Source organism: Aptenodytes patagonicus, chromosome 4, assembly GCF_965638725.1.
Source record: "Aptenodytes patagonicus chromosome 4, bAptPat1.pri.cur, whole genome shotgun sequence".
Taxonomy (NCBI): domain Eukaryota; kingdom Metazoa; phylum Chordata; class Aves; order Sphenisciformes; family Spheniscidae; genus Aptenodytes; species Aptenodytes patagonicus.
In genome coordinates this window covers 52867094-52888279 of record NC_134952.1, presented here as the reverse complement: position 1 = coordinate 52888279, position 21186 = coordinate 52867094, and the positions used below count along the sequence as shown (strand labels likewise).

The 21186-nt window shown below is 43.1% G+C and overlaps 1 protein-coding gene across 7 annotated transcripts in view; it reads right to left on the bottom strand.

Annotated features, from left to right (window-relative positions):
* CCSER1 (coiled-coil serine rich protein 1) overlaps positions 1 to 21186 on the bottom strand; it is a 755676-nt gene that overhangs the window by 556015 nt on the left and 178475 nt on the right. For all 7 annotated transcript variants that reach the window (XM_076336760.1, XM_076336758.1, XM_076336763.1 and 4 more), the window contains exon 6: positions 7348 to 7468. In XM_076336760.1, the coding sequence (XP_076192875.1) occupies positions 7348 to 7468 (121 nt within the window). The remainder of the gene's footprint in view (positions 1 to 7347; positions 7469 to 21186) is intronic.

The following is a 21186-nucleotide window of genomic DNA, read 5'->3' as shown; positions in this document are numbered from 1 at the left end:
TCGCCTGTCCCTTCTGAAGAGTCTATAGCCATCCATTGCAGCACTCCAGTCATGAGAGTCACCCCACCATGTTTCTGTGATGGCGACTAAGTCATATCTCTCCCGCTGCACAATGGCTTCCAGCTCCTCCTGCTTGCCGCCCATGCTGCGTGCATTGGTGTAGATGCACTTGAGCTGGGCTATCGATTTCGCCCCCGGCATCGGCACGCCACCCCTCGGCTCATCTCTAGCGAGCCTGGTTTTATCCCCTTCCCCCTTCGAACCTAGTTTAAAGCCCTCTCAATGAGCCCTGCCAATTCATGAGCCATGATCCTTTTTCCCCTGTGAGACAGCTGGACTCCGTCTGTCACCAGCAGGCCCGGTGCCATGTAAACCTCGCCATGATCAAAAAAACCAAAATTCCTCCGATGGCACCAGCCCCTGAGCCACGCGTTGATCAGGTGTGTTTTCCTGCTCCTTTCGGTATCCTTCCCTGCCACTGTAGGGATAGAGGAAAACACTACCTGTGCTCCCGATCCTTGAACCAGTCGCCCCAGTGCCCTGAAGTCCCTTTTGATCGCTGCAGGACTTCTCTCTGCAACCTCATCACTGCCAGCCTGTATAACCAGCAGCGGGTAGTAATCAGAAGGCCGTACCAAACCAGGGAGCTTCCTAGTGATGTCTCTGACCCGGGCCCCAGGGAGGCAGCAGACTTCCCTGTGGGACGGGTCCGGTCGGCATATCGGGCCCTCTGTTCCCCTCAGAAGGGAATCGCCTAGGACAATTACCCTCCTTTTTTTCTTAGCAGCGGCAGTCGTAATGCGTGGGGCTGACTGCCTCACCCTAGGCGACCCCCCGGATGGACCTTCGTCTACATCCTCGCTTGCCTCGCCCTCAAGTTCCAAGGCCCCATATCTGTTGTGTAAAGGCAACCGGGAAGGTGAGGGAGGCTGGGCGGGGGTTCGCCTGGCACGCCGAGCAGGGACCCGTTTCCATCCCCCCCCATCGCTTAGGTCCCCTCTTTCTACCTAGTGGCAAGAAGGCAGGGGATCCTCTGCTTCTTGCGGAGCCTCCTTCTGCTGCCTCTGCCTCAGGGACGGTAGGGTGCAGCTCCACCAATCTATCTCCCTCTCACACTCCCGAATACTCCTCAACCTTTCCACCTCCTCCTTCAGCTCTGCCACCAGGCCGAGCAGATCATCCACCTGGTCACACCGCACACAGGTGTTTTCTCTGCTGCCCTCCGGCACAGCTGACAGGCTCAGGCACTCCCTGCAGCCAGAGACCTGGACAGCTGTATGCTTGCGTGTGAGCTCCGTCTGGGTCGCCACATTCCTTCTGGCGACGGCTTTCGGCCGAGTGGAAACCATAGCCGGTCCTCTCCTCGGAAGCCGACGATTACCAATTGAGTTGGCCTCTGGAGCCGGGAGCGGGGCTGCGCCTTGCCCGCTCGCCTTCCCTGCACGCCCTGCCTCGCGAACTGCCGCGCAAACTGCCGCGCCACGTCCTGTTTGCGCGCTCCGGGTCGCTCGCGCTCCCTGGGGGCTGCTCTTCTAAGTGAGGGGGTTTGGCTGCCGCCCCTCTTGTCCCCGCCCACGCTGAGTCAGAGCTGCCGCTCGTCAGGAACGCCCTCCTCCGGCTCGGGGAATGGGGGGGCTGGGGCCCCCTCTCGCTCCCTGCGCTTTTGCTTTTCGCGGGTTTGGCCGCGGTTTTTTTGCCGCTTCAGGAAGGGTCCCCCGTCGCGATCCTCCGCTCCGGAGCCCTTCGCCTCGGTGGCTTCGCTGAAATGGCGAATAGTATGATATGGCGATAGTAGATAGTATGTGGTTTTCAGTTCTTGTATTTCTACAAAATATAACAAAGTTAATGCAACATCCTAGACAGAGTGGAAGGCCCAGAGGACAAAGTAAAGTAGAGCTCACATTTCTTGTTTTTCGTCCTGACCTCACACTGACATTCAGACTGTATATTTCTCTGCATCACAGCCTGTTGTGGAGTGGAAGGACAAAAGCTGCAAAGGGGTGCTCTTGCTCTTGCCAGTTGAGCACTGAAAGCATGCTTTGCCGAGTGCAGAAAAGAAGTCTTGTGCGTTGTTCTCCTATAAAAAACAGAGAAATTCCCCCATTCCAAAATGTGTATTTACAGAAAAGCAGCGAACCTCTTCTGTACTCTACCAGCCTTCAAGGCAACACAGAATAATGACCAAAGCACCTAGCAAGGACTTCATCTTGCTCCTGCGGGTGCTATAGCTTCATCAGATAGGTTCCTTCATGCTTCTTATAATGGTGACGTCACTCCCAGGCTGCTAAAAAGATATGCTGTTTGCTTGGCCAGAGCCTTCCCTGCTTATTTTGTGGCTATCATACTACTCAGCCAAGTGCGTTCCTGCTGAATGACCGAGGTAGGGATTTTGCCCAATGCACAAGCACACAAGAGTTAGCAATTACCTAGATATCACTAAGGAATTGCTTCCTGATGAGATGTTTTGAGCTTCAAAGAAAAAATACAGAGGAAAAATATTGGCCTTTTATTCTTCCAATGCTGATAACATCTAATCACTGACACTTCAAAAAATCGTTAAGCTTTGCTGCTACCACTTCTGGCATGATTCTTTGCTGCTTACAATAAAATTACATTAAGCAAATACAATACATTATTTAAAGCCAATAAACAGTTTCTTTCTAAGACAAAATAACATCATTAGTCAAACATTGTACAATTCAAATACTATACAATTCACTTTTTTTCCCCCCCGCCCAGGCTTCACAGCTTCTTGTGTCCTGAAGGTCTTGGATATAATTCCACTGTGGTTTACCATACAATTATTTTTTAGTTATTTGTAACTGTTTAACATCTTATTATCATTGTATTGGGTTTGCGTAGCAAGGTTTTGGTAGCGGAGGGGCTACAGGGGTGGCTTCTGTGAGAAGCTGCTAGAAGCTTTAGTTATGTCCGATGGAGTCAACACCAGCCAGCTCCAAGATGGACCCGCCGCTGGCCAAGGCCGAGCCAATCGGCAATGGTGGTAGCGCCTCTGTGATAACATATTTAAGAAGGGGAAAAGTTGCTGTGCAACAGCAACTGTAGCCAGAGACAGGAGTGAAAATATGTGAGAGAAACAACTCTGCAGACACCAAGGTCAGTGAAGAATGAGGGGGAGAAGGTGCTCTACATGCCAGAGCAAAGATTCCCCTGCAGCCCCTGGTAAAGACCATGGTGAGGCAGGCTGTCCCCCTGCACCCCATGGAGGTCCACGGCGGAGCACATATCCACCTGCAGCCCGTGGAGGACCCCACGCCAAAGCAGGTGGATGCCCGAAGGAGGCTGTGACCCTGTGGGAAGCCCGCACTGGAGCAGGCTCCTGGCAGGACCTGTGGAGAGAGAGGAGCCCACGCTGGAGCAGGTCTGCTGGCAGGACTTGTGACCCCGTGGGGGACCCACGCTGGAGCAGTCTGTTCCTGAAGGAGTGCACCCTGTGGAAGGGACCCACACTGGAGCAGTTTGTGAAGAACTGCAGCCCGTGGGAAGGACTCATGTTGGAGTTGTTCATGGAGAACTGTCTCCCGTGGGAGGGACCCCATGCTGGAGCAGGGGAAGAGTGTGAGGAGTCCTCCCCTCGAGGAGGAAGGAGCGGCAGAGACAATGTGTGATGAACTGACCACAACCCCCATTCCCCATCCCCCTGCACCGCTGGGGGGGAGGAGGTAGAGAATTCAGGAGTGACATGAAGCCCGGGAAGAAGGGAGGGGTGGGGGGAAGGCTTTTTAAGATTTAGTTTTTATTTCTCATTACCCTACTCTGATTTGATCGGTAGTAAATTAAACTAATTTCCCCAAGTCGAGTCTGTTTTGCCCATGATGGTAATTAGTGAGTGATCTCTCCCTGTCCTTATCTTGACCCACAAGCCTTTCGTTATATTTTCTCTCCCCTGTCCAGCTGAGGAGGGGAGTGATAGAGCAGCTTTGGTGGGCACCTGGCATCCAGCCAGAGTCAACACACCACAATCATTAATATGTATTTTATCTCAATGTCCAGATGGAGGTTGGTGATGAGTGACGTCCCGCAGGGGTCCATATTAGGACCAGTACTGTTTAATGTCTTCATCAATGACATAGACAGTGGGATCGAGTGCACCCTCAGCAAGTTTGCAGATGACACCAAGCTGAGTGGTGTGGTCGACATGCCAGAGGGATGGGATGCCATCCAGAGGGACTTTGACAAGCTGGAGAAGTGGGCCTGGGTAAACCTCATGAGGTTCAACAAGGCCAAGTGCAAGGTCCTGCACCTGGGTCAGGGCAACCCCCAGTATCAATACAGGCTGGGGGATGAAGGGATTGAGAGCAGCCCTGCCAAGAAGGACTTGGGGGTACTGGTGGATGAAAAGCTGGACATGAGCCAGCAATGTGCGCTCGCAGCCCAGGAGGCCAAGCGTATCCTGGGCTGCATCCAAAGAAGCGTGGCCAGCAGGCCGAGGGAGGTGATTTTGCCCCTCTACTCTGCTCTGCTGAGACCCCACCTGGAGTCCTGTGTCCAGCTCTGGAGCCCTCAGCATAAGAAAGACACGGACCTGTTGGAGCGGGTCCAGAAGAGGGCCATGAAAATGATCAGGGGGATGGAACACCTCTCCTATGAAGAAAGGCTGAGAGAGTTGGGGTTGTTCAGCCTAGAGAAGAGAAGGCTCTGGGGAGACCTCATTGCAGCCTACCAGTACTTAGAGGGGGCTTATAAAAAAGATGGTGGCAAACTTTTTAGCAGGGCCTGTTGCGACAGGACAAGGGGGAAGGGCTTTAAACTAAAGGGGGGTAGATTTAGACTAGATATAAGGCAGAAATTTTTTACGCTGAGGGTGGTGAAACACCGGCACAGGTTGTCCAGAGAGGTGGTGGATGCCCCATCCCTGGAAACATTCCAGGTCAGGTTGGACGGGGCTCTGAGCAACCTGATCTAGTTGAAGATGTCCCTGCCCACGGCAGGGGGTTTGGACTAGATGACCTTTAGAGGTCCCTTCCAACCCAAACTATTCTATGATTCTATGATCTGTTTCGGATTGCACATTGCTTCCTTATGTAGTTTTAGAAAGCATTAGTTATTTTAAACATACTCTGTCCAAGGCCCTGAAGGCAGCATGTTCTCTTTACAAGACCTCAATGGCTGGCCACCACTCAGCCCTCTGTGATATGCACAATTTTGGGACATACAAGTCAGAACCATTCAGGTACAAAGATAAGCATAAAAATCAAAGTGTCGATATTATTTCCCACAGAGGTAATTACGAATACCAGTAATTATAATTCACCTGTGAAGATCAGCCCATAGCTAGACTCTGCACCCAAGTCAATGGAATTCAACATGTGCCAAGGGCTTCCTCTTGCTTGATGTTTACATTGGAGACAGATGACACTGGGATATTTAGACACAGGAATTGGGATCTGTTTTGCTTCCATTAAAACTGGATATGGGGAAAATGATCTACATGTAGAAAGCACAGGGTGAAATGAGAGAAGTGAGAGCTACGCTGATGTTTCACAATGCTTAAGATTTTCTTGAAACCGTAATGCTTTCACCCCCCATACAAAAACCTGAAGGTTTCTACAATATGTACTGAATGCCTGTTCTAACAACATGCAAAAGTTTTCCAGCAAAATGTTTCTGTTTAGTGTCCAATATACTTGTACGAAAAGTTGGTTTAAAGATACTAATACAATGATGCTGTTTTATGTAAAGTAGTTCAAATATATTTAATCTGTTTAAGCACAAGCTTGTTTCTTTTTGAAAGAATTCCAGAGCCACAAGTCATATTTTTAGACGTGAAAATTAGAAGAGTAGCAGAGGTTAGAGCCTGTTTCTGAGACCTCTGAGTGCATAAGACAAGCATGATTTAAGTCTATGTGCTTAGAAGATATCAGTAGTCAGGTTGTAAAGAAAAAATTTAAAAAACCAAGCACACCAGAAAGCAGATTAATATACTTGTTAATACCAATAAGGCAAAGGAAAAAAAATCTAGGCAGTAGCATCATTCAGCTTTCAAGCACATGCTAAACAGATACAGGAGTTTCCTTACTTTGAATTCATAAGGGATTATGAAATGCTGAAACTGCTGATAGTAGAGGAAAAAGCCAATCAAACAACACTGCAGGCTTGCCTTTTAGTGGAGAGAAGGCAAAAATATACTATGCTGTTTGAACTGACCACGAAAATTATTCTGGATTTCAGCACAGTATTTCACAGCCCATTGCCTTTCCAATCCCTTAGTATTCAGAGAGCCATATGACTGAAACACTACAACAATTAGACACTAACAGTATTTCAAACATTAAGACATTGTAATAATACCTAGATGATAGGCAATATACTGTGTTAAATTTTAAGTACAGGTAGACTAGATGAAATGGGTTTATCGCCAGATTGAAAAAGATGCCACAGTCAGATACAGACTTAAGCCACAGATCTGTACCAAGATCACATCCCATCTAATCTAAGCTAACCCACTAGCGGGGTTTTGGGTTTTTTTTGGGGTGGTGGGGAGATGTTTTCATTTTCTTACAGTAATAGTCATACAAGCTAGTACTTTATATAGACAAGTTCAAAGCTAAATTTGTATATACACAGAGAAGCGGAAAACTAAATGTAAATGGGAAGGACCAATAATGATGTCGTATTATCCACTGTCATATTTTTAATTACCTTCCACACTTCAAAGTGCACAGACCCCAAGTTTGTGTTGTGATGAAGCATTACCGTTATGTTTTCTCTCTTTTCATGAAAAAAAGCTCTTTTCATTCTCCAAGGACTCAATTGTTGAGAAACAACCATCCTGCCTGGTATTGCAAGACAAATGTTACTGCGCATACTGTGGTTATGATTCTCATCTAATGCAAGATATCAAATTACAGTCTATTTAATTAAATAGAATTTCCTTGGAAGATCACTACCACACTTTTGAAGATGCCATCATATCTAATACCACAGCAGTAAAATAGTCACTAAAAAATACTGAAATATCTCAGATGAGCAGAGCATTTGGGAATTATCTTCTTTCTAAAAATCAACTACTGACTAGAAAAACTGTGCAAGAATGAAAGGACTGTTTAAACAAAAAGAATCACCTTATTAAGCCTGTTAAAAAGTCAATTTCTCAGAGTATAAATGCCCATTCCCTCTACATACCTCATTACCAAAAGCCTTGGAAAAAAAGGTAGGCTAATGAACAAAAGAAGCAGCCTAGCCTCAGGCCAATTTCTGCTTTTGGAAACGCCTATGTAACCACTGATGAAACAGAAAGGAGGTGTATATGCATATCCACAAGAAAGAATCTGGCCTAGTGTTTAAATTGCACTTGAAAAAGATCATGTTATTTGAATAACTCACTGTTTAGACACATCAGGCATTACTGGCTGTTCTTTTTTCCTTGTATCCACTGTTGGCTCTACAGGGGTAAGTACTACAGCAGCACATGAGACTATCGACTGGTAGGAGTCTTCTCGGCAAACTGCAAAGATAAAAAAAATCTCAGTGTTAAGGAGTGAACTCAGTTTGTATTTTAAATGTTTAAAGAAAAAAAATATAATCAAGTCATCCTGTGATAAACAAAAATGCAAAAGATTAATCAGACTTCACTGTGGTCACCTGCAATGAAAACTTCATTGTTTTTCACATTTCCTAAAGTGCTTGCTTGGCACTTTTTTTGCCATAGGCTGACACTCCATCATCATTCACTAAGTTTTACCTAGCACAAGATCTGAAGTCAGTCTGCTCTAGTTCACTGGTGTGTCTGAGTCCTAAAAGGACTCATATTTCCATAAATGGCATCAGAATATGATGCACTTTTTCCTTTTTCATCACAAACTCAAAATGAGAGTGGAAATTATGGATGGTTTTCAGACAAACCTCCCACCTTCAAAAATTTCAGACTTTAAGAAAACAGATTTGAGAAAATCTGATTAGTGATTTTTTTGTCTCCAACCATTACGTCTCACTTTAATCCAAAAAGGCCAAATCCAAATCGTCAAGGAGCGATAGCTGATATATTGATTCATTCTTTCCGTTAATACAAATTATCTATGTATTACTGTGCTGGATGATATGACTTAGACAATATTTAGAGCTAGAAGAACAATCATGTATTTCAGCTGAGCATCTGGCTCAATTAGCACTAATAAATGAATACCCAAAAGTTCCTGACCTCCAAACAGACAACTATATTTGTTAAAATTTATACATATTCTAAATTCTAAATTGTAAGTGCTACTAATAATTTAGTACTTAGCAGTCACCACTCCTACTGATTTTGAAGGTATAGATTTCCTTTACAGCCAAGGTGTACCTTTATGAGCCAAATAAAAGCTGGAATTAGGAGTTGGTTGTATTGAACAAAGCACAGCAGCTTCTTGTATTGTACATTTATGGTACTATTATATATCATGTATAAACATGAAGAAATGTGGTGACTTACCTTTCACGGAGAAAGTCACACGGTATTTTATATGTATAACATACAGAACTATTTTATAGAGTGTACACATGCACATACACAGCCAATAACATAGCCTGTAAAACAAGGATGACCGCAACAAATTCTCAGCAATTCAAAACCGGAAAGAACCTATTTTACAAGTACATACATTTATGCAAAATTGTGACAGCTGGGAACACTGAACTGTGGCATTTATTTATCAATGGAAAACTTGTTTCTGAAGACTTTCCTACCTTCCATCTTCCACAATCATGTGCCTCCTTATTGCCCACAGACAACGTACCTTTTGCATAGCCTATGCTCCTCTTACAAGAAAAGCAAAACTGGAGTAAAACTTCATCCATATTGCCTTGACTGGGTCAACAACAACAAACTGTGGTGTTTTACCCTGAGCACTCAAATTACATTCAGCATGAATTCAGCGCACATCAACAAGATACACTGCATGCCCGACAAACACCTGGAATGATAACTGGTGCTTTAAGGCAGCTAGAGAGTAGATTTTAAGGAACAGGCCAGAACAGGTTTGGATATTTCTACAAAGGTCGGAAAAGTGCAAAGGTCTTTTTGTTTTCAGAGCAATTCTGAGCCATTCAGCAAGCAGCACAAATGGCTGGAGGACAGGCAGATTCTGGCAGGAAGAAGATCTTTTTGTGGAGTACATGTAATGACGTTTAATGCATTTAATGTTCCCCAGCATTGCTTACGCTTGTATTTTTAAATATTAACATGCACGTTGCGCTAAGTGACTAAGACACATAAGATGACCAGTACTGAAACCTTACCTTCATTTTTCTTTGGAACCAGCGCTACACAAAACTTTGTCACTATCATCGACACCCATCTCCAAAACACAGACATACCCAAAGAGAACTTGCTATATTGCCTACACGTATGCAAGTAGGATATACAGTAGAGCTTCATGCATAACAAATTAAGGAGGGAACTAATGCAAAATACATTGAATTAGAGAGACTACATAAGAAAAAAAGAATTTTAGGTGATTGTTATCCTGCTATGTTACATGCAACCAGCAGACCATCTACTAGCAAGGTGCTATTTGGTAGGCACCAAGTAATGTACAAAATAGTATCTTCTCATTACAACCAGTGACTGAATATATGCAAATAAGATATATGTCTATTTGACTCTTGATTTACAGTCAAAGAATTGTAAAAAGATAGGTTTGTCAAAGGGTGATACTGATATTCAGTACCTGAATTTTTACCTGAAACACTGATAAAAAAGGGAGAGTAAAGGATGAAGCAAATACGTATTTTTCTTTAAAAGACCTGTGGTACCACTTGAATATCTAGTTATTACTTTAGAACTTGTAAAAGGTCTGGTGACTATGGAAGCATGACAGGGTAGGATTTTCCCTAGATCAGCCACTGTCCATCAGGGCAGTTATAAAGAAAGATAAAATAGGAAATCACAAGTAACAAAGAAGAAGCTGTTAGTCTCCTACCCTTTACAGAAATTTCACGAATGAATAAAACTCTGAAATTGCTTTTGTTTAATAATTAATGCTATATAGAAGTTGTATAATCTCCTAATTTACAACTGAAGACAAACCCAGCGGTCATCCAGTGACCTGAGCTCACGGAATTTATTATCGTCCCATTCTAGACAGTGATACTCTTTGGTCTGGCTTTTGAAAACCACTACAATTCCTCCTTTTTATCTCAAGTCTCTGTGCACACAGTCATAAGTCATTATGGGACAGTATCGTTAACTAAAATGTCATGAAATAGCAACAGCACAGCAGCAAGTAATTTTCACCTACTGGAGTGTATTCTCTTATTATCTGTTCATAACTTGCATTAAAATAATGAGAATGTGCTTGAATGTGGACTCTCAACTTTAACATTGATGAGGATGGGCACTGTTTTACTTAAGGAGACTGTTTTCATTTTACACTTCAAACTTCTCTTAAGTGTAGCTTCTTTTCTACACCTTCATTTTTTATCTACAAGTGACTTACATTACCCCCAAAAGCCCACTAGTGATGTCCACATATTGTACTCTTCAGGAATCCAAATCTCTTAGATCCTCAAAATATTACAAACCTCAGAATATCAAACAATTACACCAAGGGATTACCCCTTTTAACCGTAAATCCTCTCACATGTCCAACTTGCACTTTAACAGCCAGCAAGAACTTCACAAATTTAGCCTTAACACATGAATTGGTAAGGAAAATAGAGAAAAGCAGAATTTCCAATCATCTGAGTTGGTGTCTGGAAAAGCCATCAACATAAACAGCTGTCCCAGCCTATTACATTATTCCTGACGTGAGTGTGCAAATTAATTCCATAGTCACCACCCTCTGGGCCCAGCCATTCAGCCAGTTTTCAATCCACCTCATTCTCTGCTCATCCAGCCCATACATCAACAGCTTGTCTATGAGGATCTTATGGGAGACAGCGTTGAAAGCCTTACTGAAGTCATGGTACACAATATCCACTGCTCCAATAAAGAAACCAATAAAGAAAATTTTCCCATCTATCTGCTACATTTTTACAATGGCACACAAACATTAAGCACATGTGGTAGGTAGAGGTTCTTTATTGCACTCACTGTTGCATACCCCCAGAAGTGTGGAAAAAACTGTACAAGGTTGTCCTGGTTTTGGCAGGGATAGAGTCAATTTCCTTCCTAGTAGCTGGAACAGTGTTTTGGATTTAGGATGAGAACAAAGTTGATAATGCACCGATGTTTTAGTTGTTGCTAGGTAATGCTTACACTAGCCAAGGACTTTTCAGCTTCCCATGCTCTACCGACTGAGAAGGCTGGAGGGGCACAAGAAGCTGGGAGGGGGCACAGCCAAACTGGCCAAAGGGACATTCCATACCATGTGACGTCATGCTCAGTACATAAACTGGGAAAGCTGGCCGGGGGGGCCGCTGCTCAGGGACTGGCTGGGCATCGGTCGGCCGGTGGTGAGCAATTGTACTGTGCATCACTTGCTTTGTGTATTATTATTATTATTATTATTATTATTATTATTATTATTATTATTATTATTATTATCATATTATTATTATTATTATTATCAATTTATTTCCATTATTAAACTGTTTTTATCTCAACCCACGAGTTTTTCTCACTTGTGCTCTTCCAATTCTCTCCCCCATCCCACCAGGGGGTGGGGGAGTGAGCGAGCGGCTGTGGGGTGCTCAGTTGCCGACTGAGGTTAAACCACGACAGAGGTATCAACATCAAGGGAAACAATCAGCTAATTTTATACTACCTGTACTAATTTCTTTAAGAGACTACTATTTAGTATCTCAGAATGTGTTATACACTGAATACCTTCTGAAAAAAAAAAGTAATTTGCATGCAAGTGAGATGGTATTTTTCAGTACCATTGCATCTCCTTTATTCACAATTCAACCATTACATGAACCAGCTAATAACTGTAGTGAAATAATACCACTGGAGGAACATCTTTACTATGTATTATCATTAAAGAAATGTATTTTTCTTAGTGAAATAAAAGATACTACATATCAACTACAAGTCATACAAAGGACAACTCTACAGAAAGAGAAAACAAACAGTCTAACTTCATATAATACTATGATAAGAGATCTGTACTGCTTTCGAAGTTGCATAATTTCTCCCCAGATTCTTCGATTTATACTTTAATGATGCATACAGTTTGTTTTCTTCCATTGCCACGTGTTTAAAAAGTACCCCATACAGTTATCACTAGGAGTGCTGGCTTGGATTTACCCTAGTTGGATTAAGCGGTCCCAGAACATCATTCACGATCAAAACAGTTCTCTACATCTGGAGAAGAAAAACATTATCTTTTTTTTCCCTTTGCTGTTTCTTTCAAGAACAATGAGAGAATGACTAATTAAACAGTTTTCTTCTACTTCGAACCAACAAGTGAAAAATTTTTAATTCCCTAAATAGTAGGACAGTAGGAAGCCTTCAACAGCTACCGAACAGAATGTATCTCTCTGGAGAATAAAAAGATTTTTAAGCTCTAGGTGTGTCATTTACAGTGTCTATTTCAAACACTGTTAACTGTACACATTTTTTTCCCCCTTCTTTTTTCCTTTTTTTTTTTTTTAATAGAAGAGAGAGAAAATCTGGTTATCACCACTCATGATCAAAAAAAAAGTCTCCCTTGACACAAGATGCAAGTGATGGTTAGATGAAATTAGCAGCAAGTACTACCTGCTTAGAGAAAACAGACGGGAAATATTCATATGCAGTGTGCAATGAAGCATAAGGGATTCATGACACAAGGAGACAAAAACAGTGAAGTATTTCTGGATTTAAAAAAGCTGGGCACTTATTCTGACAATTTAAAGTATTTACACTTGTGCCTGTAAAGATTAAAATAATCAGCTCTCATTGTTCAAGAGACAGATCAAGTCCAGAAACAACTGCTGTTTTATATCAAAAAACCTTCTGCTTTGGTAAAAAACTAGGCAACCAGGCAGGAGCATGGAAGGTGCTAAATACTTTCCCCTGAAATATCCATCAACTGCCACTGTAGGAGACAGGGGACTGAAGCATGGGGGAGCAATGTCTGGATCCCAAGTATCCAATCGCACATTCCTTTTACTACTGAAAGCCCAAAGATACGTTTTAATTACTCCAGAGCACCAATTCTCAGTGCAGGCATTTATGCACACTGTTTCCTAAATGTGGCTCTACCATGACGAGGCTCATGAAATGAGCCACCCTCTGAGGTGCTCTGAACAGAGGACAAGGAAGAGCTGCAAGATATGCAACCCATATGCAGGTTCTTCAGATAAGGGCAACGCGAGACGAAGAACTGCTACACGAGACAGATTTTGCTAAAAAAAACCCAACACAAAAGCCAACCAACCAAACAAAAAGGAATAGAGGTTCTACTGTAAATTTCTTTAGTAGATTAGCCTAGTTTTGAGGACAAGTGAAGAGCTGAGGAAAGAAAAAGGAACATTTAAAACATGTAACTCAAGCTATTTTCCCAGGAAAGCTGCTGACACTAGAAATAGTTTATAAGAGAGGATCTTGAAATCTAGTCTATTAATTCTGGTATCTCCAGTAAGAACTGTGGTTAATCACCATGCTAATCCCTTCCTCACTGCACAGACATGTCCTCTGATATTCTTGGTCCACCCAGCGGGCTCAGAAAAGAACCACTGTTCAGACCTGTCTCTTCATCAACCCCAAACATCACCTGCATGAAACACTTTAGCAAAACCAAGTGTATGATTTCAGTTCCATACCCTATTTCTCAGCCCCAGAAACACCACAAAGTCTTTTAATACTTTGTTCTGAAGCCCAATGAGACTTTCAGTCTCTTTAAAGCAACACGAAAGGTCAAGGTACTTTGCGTCAAACCCATTTTTGCCCATCTACTTAAAAAAAGCCTAATATTAAAAAATAATTAAAAAAGCCTAATTTTCTTCTGCTTTATTCTAGATTTGATGATGGTCTTTGAGAAAAAAAGCGAAACTAAATGGATCTCTGTTTTATTATTAGTTCAACAGTTATTCTAGGGCCTCTTGTCCCTTAGAAACAGCTACATTTCACAATATTGGCCAAACGAATACTTAAGAGAATGAGACAATACGCTCACAGTCCCCAAAGGGTTTGCTGTAATAATTCTGCAATAAAACCACAGGCCCAATTCTTAAACACAGCATAGTCACAATCAGAAATTTTGTAATAGCAACAATTACAGGCCCATTATGGGCAAATGAATTACTTTCTGTCAGGTTCTTATGTTTCCTGGCTCTTTTGTAGTATTCACGAAGGCTGCACACACATACCTTCTTTGTGCTATCCACACTGGCACCCAACGGTGAAGGGTACATAACGTGGAATTAAGCAGGAGCCAGGGAATTCTTCTAACACACCAACAGTTCTGTAGTGATTATTTGCACCCTTGCTTTTGTATCCTAAGTTTGTTTGTTGTCACAAGCCACTGACTTGTACTCTATGTATAAGAAATTAAACTGTAGGAAGCGAATGCTACTTCTTTTAATGTTAATGCTTAATGGAATGCTGCTGTTAGCATTGATACTGAATGGAAGGGTAATAATCACCTGATCACCTAAGGACACTACGGACACGGTAAGTGATGGAAACACCGACTGCTAAAATAATCACCTAGATAATGACGACACTAGTGGCCCACTTCTTGTACATTTTCTGTTAAGTACACTGTATTGACACAATGACTGTAGTTTGGTCTCTCTTGAGAAGGACAGGGTAGCACCTTAACTCCTGTTCGGAGTCTTCTCAAGCAGCCTCCCCCAGCTTACAATGACCTGCAGCCTTGCTTAAACAGAGGGTTTCTAATCCCTCATGGATTTTACGAATTTGTTCAGTTACTTCCGTTCTTGTGTGATCTTGTAGTATCTACAACGTCCTGTAGAGTTCCAAAGCTGACCTACAGGTTACGTGAAGAAATATTCTTATTAGTCCACTTTAAACTTGCCACCAGCTAATTTCATTTGACTCCCCTAATTTTAATATTGGAAAAGACAATGCACAATTTCCCTTTCACTTTCTACTCAGGATTTTACAGACTTCTTTTGGATGCTTTGCCAGTCATCTCTTTTACAGGCTGCAGAATGTGCGTTTGTTCCTGTATAAAACCTGTTCCACATCTCTGGCCACCCTGCTAACCTCTCCATGAACAACCACTCCTTGTTGCAGTTCCTGCTACAGTGATCCATCGTTGCAACACCAGGAGAAACTATAATTGCATTCACAGAAAATTAAGTAGGTTAGTTTTTCAGCTGTAACTACTGTACACCTAAAACATTCTAAGTATATCTATTTATGCTTGAGGCTGCTTCTAAAATACTTTCTTATTCACAGTGAACTACTTAAAGCAAATATTGTTCCAAGCAGCCTACACAGGAATTGAAAAAACAACCTTTAAAAATAAAAGTATATTCTATATCCCGTAGGTAGGTATTGCTTCTCAATATCAAAAAGCATTGTTTTAGTGTTAACATTAGGACTTTTAAAATAACAATTAACTTTCATTAGCTTTTGGCCACACTATTGGTCAGAGTGATGTCACAGGCTTGTATTTTTAGCACTGTAGTCTGTGACTTGTTTTGTGACATGGACGTGAATAAAAACCACGTGCACAAATGAGGGAAAGGTTGTGATAAAAGGCTAATGATCTGAGCCCCAACAATCATGTCTAATTCTGCCAAATTGCAGGAAGTCTCATAATTGAACAGTATGAATATCCATTAGAATAAAAAGTAGAGGCTTAGTCATTCCGTCTAGGATGCACGGTAACAAACACCATGTGGTCCAAGTAAGTGCTTCGGTTTATTCACAAAGAGGCTTTGAAGACAACTGCTTAAATTAATCTACCATAGAAAACAGCCACAGGTAGGTTCATGGGGCAAAGGAGGCTCACCCAGACCTCCTCTGCCGGTAGCATACCTGCCATTCTTGGCCTACACACAAGCCTGAGCTCTCAGAACCCTTGGTCCGCCTGACTTACCAACGGAGCCAGAAAGCACGAGGCTGCCTGCAGGAGCTCTTGCTGGGAAATAGAAAAACACCACAGTCCAAGGTGATGGAAGAAAACAGAACAGCCAAAACCTCTGCTTTTCCAGTAAGAATGCAAAAGGTATTACTGAAAGTGCCAATTTCAGATGGAAACATAAAGCCACCTCCTGGTAATAGCCATAAGGTACTAGAAACTGGGAAACCCTTGTCTCTCCTCCTAAAGGACATGGAGGAAATCCCAACAGGGACTTCACCAGCTGCAAGAGCTGGCTGCCTCCAAGTTCCCTTTTCAGCCAAGAGAAGAATAATAGTTTTAGTTCTGGTTTTGACCACGTTTGGGTTTCTATTTAAGCTACGTGATGCCTTCAAGAAAAGGAGAGAAACAGGAACGACTGTGACACTGGCATCTTAAAAGGAGGAATATAAAAAGACCTGCAGGGCATTTCTGTAGGCACAATACAAGCCCCTGAAGGAATGACTACTCTAACAACAATATCCTTGACTGTCATTCACCGCAACTAAAACTGTCAAACCTCAATAGCAAGCGTTTTCAGGAGCATAGTCTCTAGGCTGCTACTATTATTCTTGGCCTAGCTGAAATAAAGACTGACAGGCAATCAAGATAAATTTATTGTTGTTTCTATTGAATGGCTGTAGTCACAAGAAATTAATTTAAACAATTAATACACAGATAAACCTCCAAAAGCACATGTCATAGCTATTCCTGACTCATTCCTTCTTTCACAGAAGTCACTCATATACCGTGTATTAAAAAAATTACACCAGTCATTGAAACAATTAGAGGATCTGTAACAAAAATGCCCTCCCTCTCTTTTCTCGGGGAACACATCTTCCATATTTATTATAAAATGCAAACAATGTATTTCACACCTTTGTCCTCTCTAAGGTGGGTGGTTTCCTTTTTTTAAAAAAAAAAAACAAACAAAACCCCAAACAACTCTTGAGGGAATTTTGCTGTCATTGTTTTTGTTTAGTGATTAAAACTGCCCCAACTCTGGAACCTTGCTTAGTTAATAATTTGCACATCTCCCTTGAGAAACTTCAAGATCACTATGTGCTTAACTGGTATTGAGGTTTTGTTTGGTTTTTCTTAGGGCTAAAAATGTCAAAATTGTATAAAATCAGTTTTCTAGTACTATTTAATAAATCTAACACTACCACATACCAAATAAAATCAATCTCTTCAGAAAATAAAAATAAACATATATTGGGGAAAGTCAATTCCACCTTATTCTTCAGACTCTGTCTGGAGTGGTTACAGACCTTTCCTGGGCTAAGTGGCATCCTGGCCCCCACACTCATACAGGATCCTACAGGAAAGCAAATTCAACTCAAATGTCTCTGCAGTCACTTGATCTTGCATACAAGCATACATAAGCAAACAGCTGGCTACTACTCCAGCTGACTGCTCCAGCGTAACCGCAAAGCGGTGGAGAAATGAGGAAAGCAGGTAGAGCATTACCCACAGTCTTACCACTCGGTACTTCAGCAGCAAAGTGACAGGCCAGCAGCCTTTTTATACACTTCTGAACCAAGAGGGAAAATGGAGAGGCTTTAAGGAACAGCAGGTGAAATGTTGAGATGAGACATAATACTCCACACCTTCCTCCTGTAGGCATCTATGGCTAGGCACCAGCTAAACCTGTGTGTGAGGGAAGAGCACTTGCATGTTCACAGGATTGGAAAGTGAAGGCTCTTCACTGGTATGTTGTGACAGCAAGCAAAAGATGGACTCCAGAAGACAACCAGAATAAGAATTTCCTAGGCTGCTCACACAACTTTTCATGCAGTACCAGGGAAATGGTGTTCACAAGTTAGCCAGGTGACAAGAAAGGTCAGTGGCAGTTGTGGAAAGAGAATGGTACGAAGTCTCCTGTGCCACGAAGAAAACTGGGAAACAGAATATGACTGTCTGTCTGTTTGTCATGCCTGCACTTTTAAAATTCTGCCCATTTACATAGCTTGCAGATTTTGCTATGCTTTGTGTTTGTCGCATATAATTTACTAGATTTCAAGGCCAAATGAAACTATTGTGGTCATCTGATCTGACATGTGGCACAGGTACATGCTGTGGTTCTTCCAAAAGTTCAATATTATAGTCCTGATGCAAAACTTTGAAGGTAGAGGTCACTGCTATGCCAGGTTCGTAAGTGATCTGCCGAGTTCTTCCAATTAACGGTCAAAATAAGAGTATAATTTTTCCAATTGATTTTCAGAAGTACAGACTGCTAGCCAAACATCTATGCTGCAGATAAAGCATATGCTAAGTAAATTATATGCATCTGTCTGAAAAGCAATAAAACAATTGATTGTTACACTGACGCCTTTTCACACTTCCTCTAAAAGTCTCAAATATTCTAAAAAAATCACCAAAGCTTGAAAAACTAACCAAGTTTTGAGGGCAATGTATTTTACTTTAAAGACAAATAAATTGAAATAGGAATAGATTATGCTTGGCAAAAAGGGTCAGGGTCAAAATGACAGGCAGGTCAGGCAAGCTTAGCAGTCTTGAAGAGCCATTAAACTGGATGATTCTAACAAACAGTGTTTGAATGGAGCCCAACGCAGATTATACCCTTAGAAATAAAGAATGCAGGCTATCACTACACCTCTGAAGTGAAGTTTTGGTTCACAGCAAACCAGCAACTCGATGTGCTGCCTCTGCAAAAATGTCTAACACAAGCCTTGGCTGTACCAATATGGAATCGGTGACTCTGAAGTCACTGAAGTCAGGCTCAACTCGGTTACCATCTCACCTTCTTAAAAAGATGACTGAAGGGTGCACTCATTATGCCGTATGTGATCCTGTATGAGAGAAAATCCCAAACCTCCCTAAACAAGCAGAGAAAGGTATAACAGAAGTCAAACTGTAGCATTAAGAGCAATTAAACTCTTGAGGGAAAAAAAAACAAAACCAAACATAAAATTGGTGGCTGGCTGTCTTTAGACATATTTTTAGACATACAAGAAGAGAGCCAAGGAAAATCTCCATCCCTTATTGGATGCAGGGGGGAACATTGTCACCGAGGATGAGGAAAAGGCTGAGGTACTCAATGCCTTCTTTGCCTCAGGCTTTAACAGGCAGAGCAGTTATCCTCAGGGTACTCGGCCCCCTGAGCTGGAAGACAGGGACGGCGAGCAGGATGAACCCCCCGTAATCCAAGAGGAAGCACTCAATGACCTGCTACGCCACCTGGACGCTCACAAGTCTATGGGGCCGGATGGGATCCACCCGAGAGTGCTGAGGGAGCTGGCGGAGGTGCTCGCCAAGCCACTCTGCATCATTTATCAGCGGTCCTGGTTAACGGGGGAGGTCCCGGACGACTGGAGGCTTGCCAACGTGATGCCCATCTACAAGAAGGGCCAGAAGGAGGATCCGGGGAACTACAGGCCTGTCAGCCTGACCTTGGTGCCGGGGAAGATTATGGAGCGGTTCATCTTGAGGGCGCTCACAAGGCATGAGCAGGACAACCAGGGGATCCGGCCTAGCCAGCACGGATTCATGAAAGGCAGGTCCTGCTTGACCAACCTGATCTCCTTCTATGACCAGGTGACCCACCTAGTGGACGAGGGAAAGGCTGTGGATGTGGTCTACCTGGACTTCAGCAAGGCCTTTGACACTGTCTCCCACAGCATTCTCCTAGAGAAGCTGGCGGCTCACGGCTTAGACAGGTGTACTCTTCGCTGGGTCAAAAACTGGCTGGACAGCCGGGCCCAGAGAGTTGTGGTGAATGGAGTTACAATCCAGTTGGCGGCCGGTCACGAGCGGTGTTCCCCAGGGCTCAGTACTGGGGCCGGTCTTGTTTAATATCTTTATCGATGATCTGGATGAGGGGATCGAGTGCACCCTCAGTAAGTTTGCAGACGACACCAAGTTGGGCGGGAGTGTTGATCTGCTCAAGGGTAGGAAGGCTCTGCAGAGGGACCTGGACAGGCTGGATCGATGGGCCAAGGCCAACTGTATGAGGTTCAACAAGGCCAAGTGCCGGGTCCTGCACTTGGGCCACAACAACCCCATGCAGCGCTACAGGCTTGGGGAAGAGTGGCTGTCGGAAAAGGACCTGGGGGTGCTGGTCGACAGCCGGCTGAACATGAGCTGGCAGTGTGCCCAGGTGGCCAAGAAAGCCAATGGCATCCTGGCCTGTATCAGAAATAGTGTGGCCAGCAGGAGTAGGGAAGTGATCGTGCCCCTGTACTCGGCCCTGGTGAGGCCGCACCTTGAATACTGTGTTCAGTTTTGGGCCCCTCACTACAAGAAGGACGTTGAGGTGCTGGAGCGTGTCCAGAGAAGGGCAACGAGGCTGGTGAGGGGTCTGGAGAGCAAGTCTTATGAGGAGCGGCTGAGGGAACTGGGACTGTTCAGCCTGGAGAAAAGGAGGCTGAGGGGAGACCTCATCGCTCTCTACAACTACCTGAAAGGAGGTTGTAGCGAGGTGGGTGTTGGTCTCTTCTCCCAAGTAACTAGCGACAGGACAAGAGGAAATGGCCTCAAGTTGTGCCAGGGGAGGTTTAGATTGGATGTAAGGAAAAATTTCTTTACTGAAAGAGTGGTGAAACATTGGAACAGGCTGCCCAGGGAAGTGGTGGAGTCCCCATCCCTGGAGGTATTTAAAAGACGTGTAGATGAGGCGCTTAGGGACATGGTTTAGTGGGCATGGTGGTGTTGGGTCGACGGTTGGACTCGATGATCTTAGAGGTCTTTTCCAACCTCAATGATTCTATGATTCTATGATATTTAAAATTAAGACCAATACCTTTCTGAAAGATGTGTGTTAGTCAAGTATATATTTTAAGGTTCATTACAAGCATAACTAAACGAAGTATAATCACTTTGCTATTTAGGAGACCAGACTTGATGAACTGAGGCCCCTACCTAACTGTGAAAGTCACAGAAGTCGGTTGCTCAAGGTCACACTACAAGGGTGCGACATAGATGCTTCAGTTATCCTGACCTATAAACCAGTGTTTTTAATTATACGAGCGGTCATGGCAAGCACAATAACATTAGTATGTATAGAGGTATTCTGGAGGCTGTTTTCCTTAAGGAAGTTATCTAAATCATTTTCCTCTTTCTGTAATTTTCAAATCTGATACTGACATTTACATTGTAGCCCCACAGATCTCAATGGAGTGAAAGAAGAATCACGTATCAGAAAATCAGATATAAAACTACATGGGTTTCATTTCTTCCAAAAATATTTTCCTTTGCATAGGTCGTA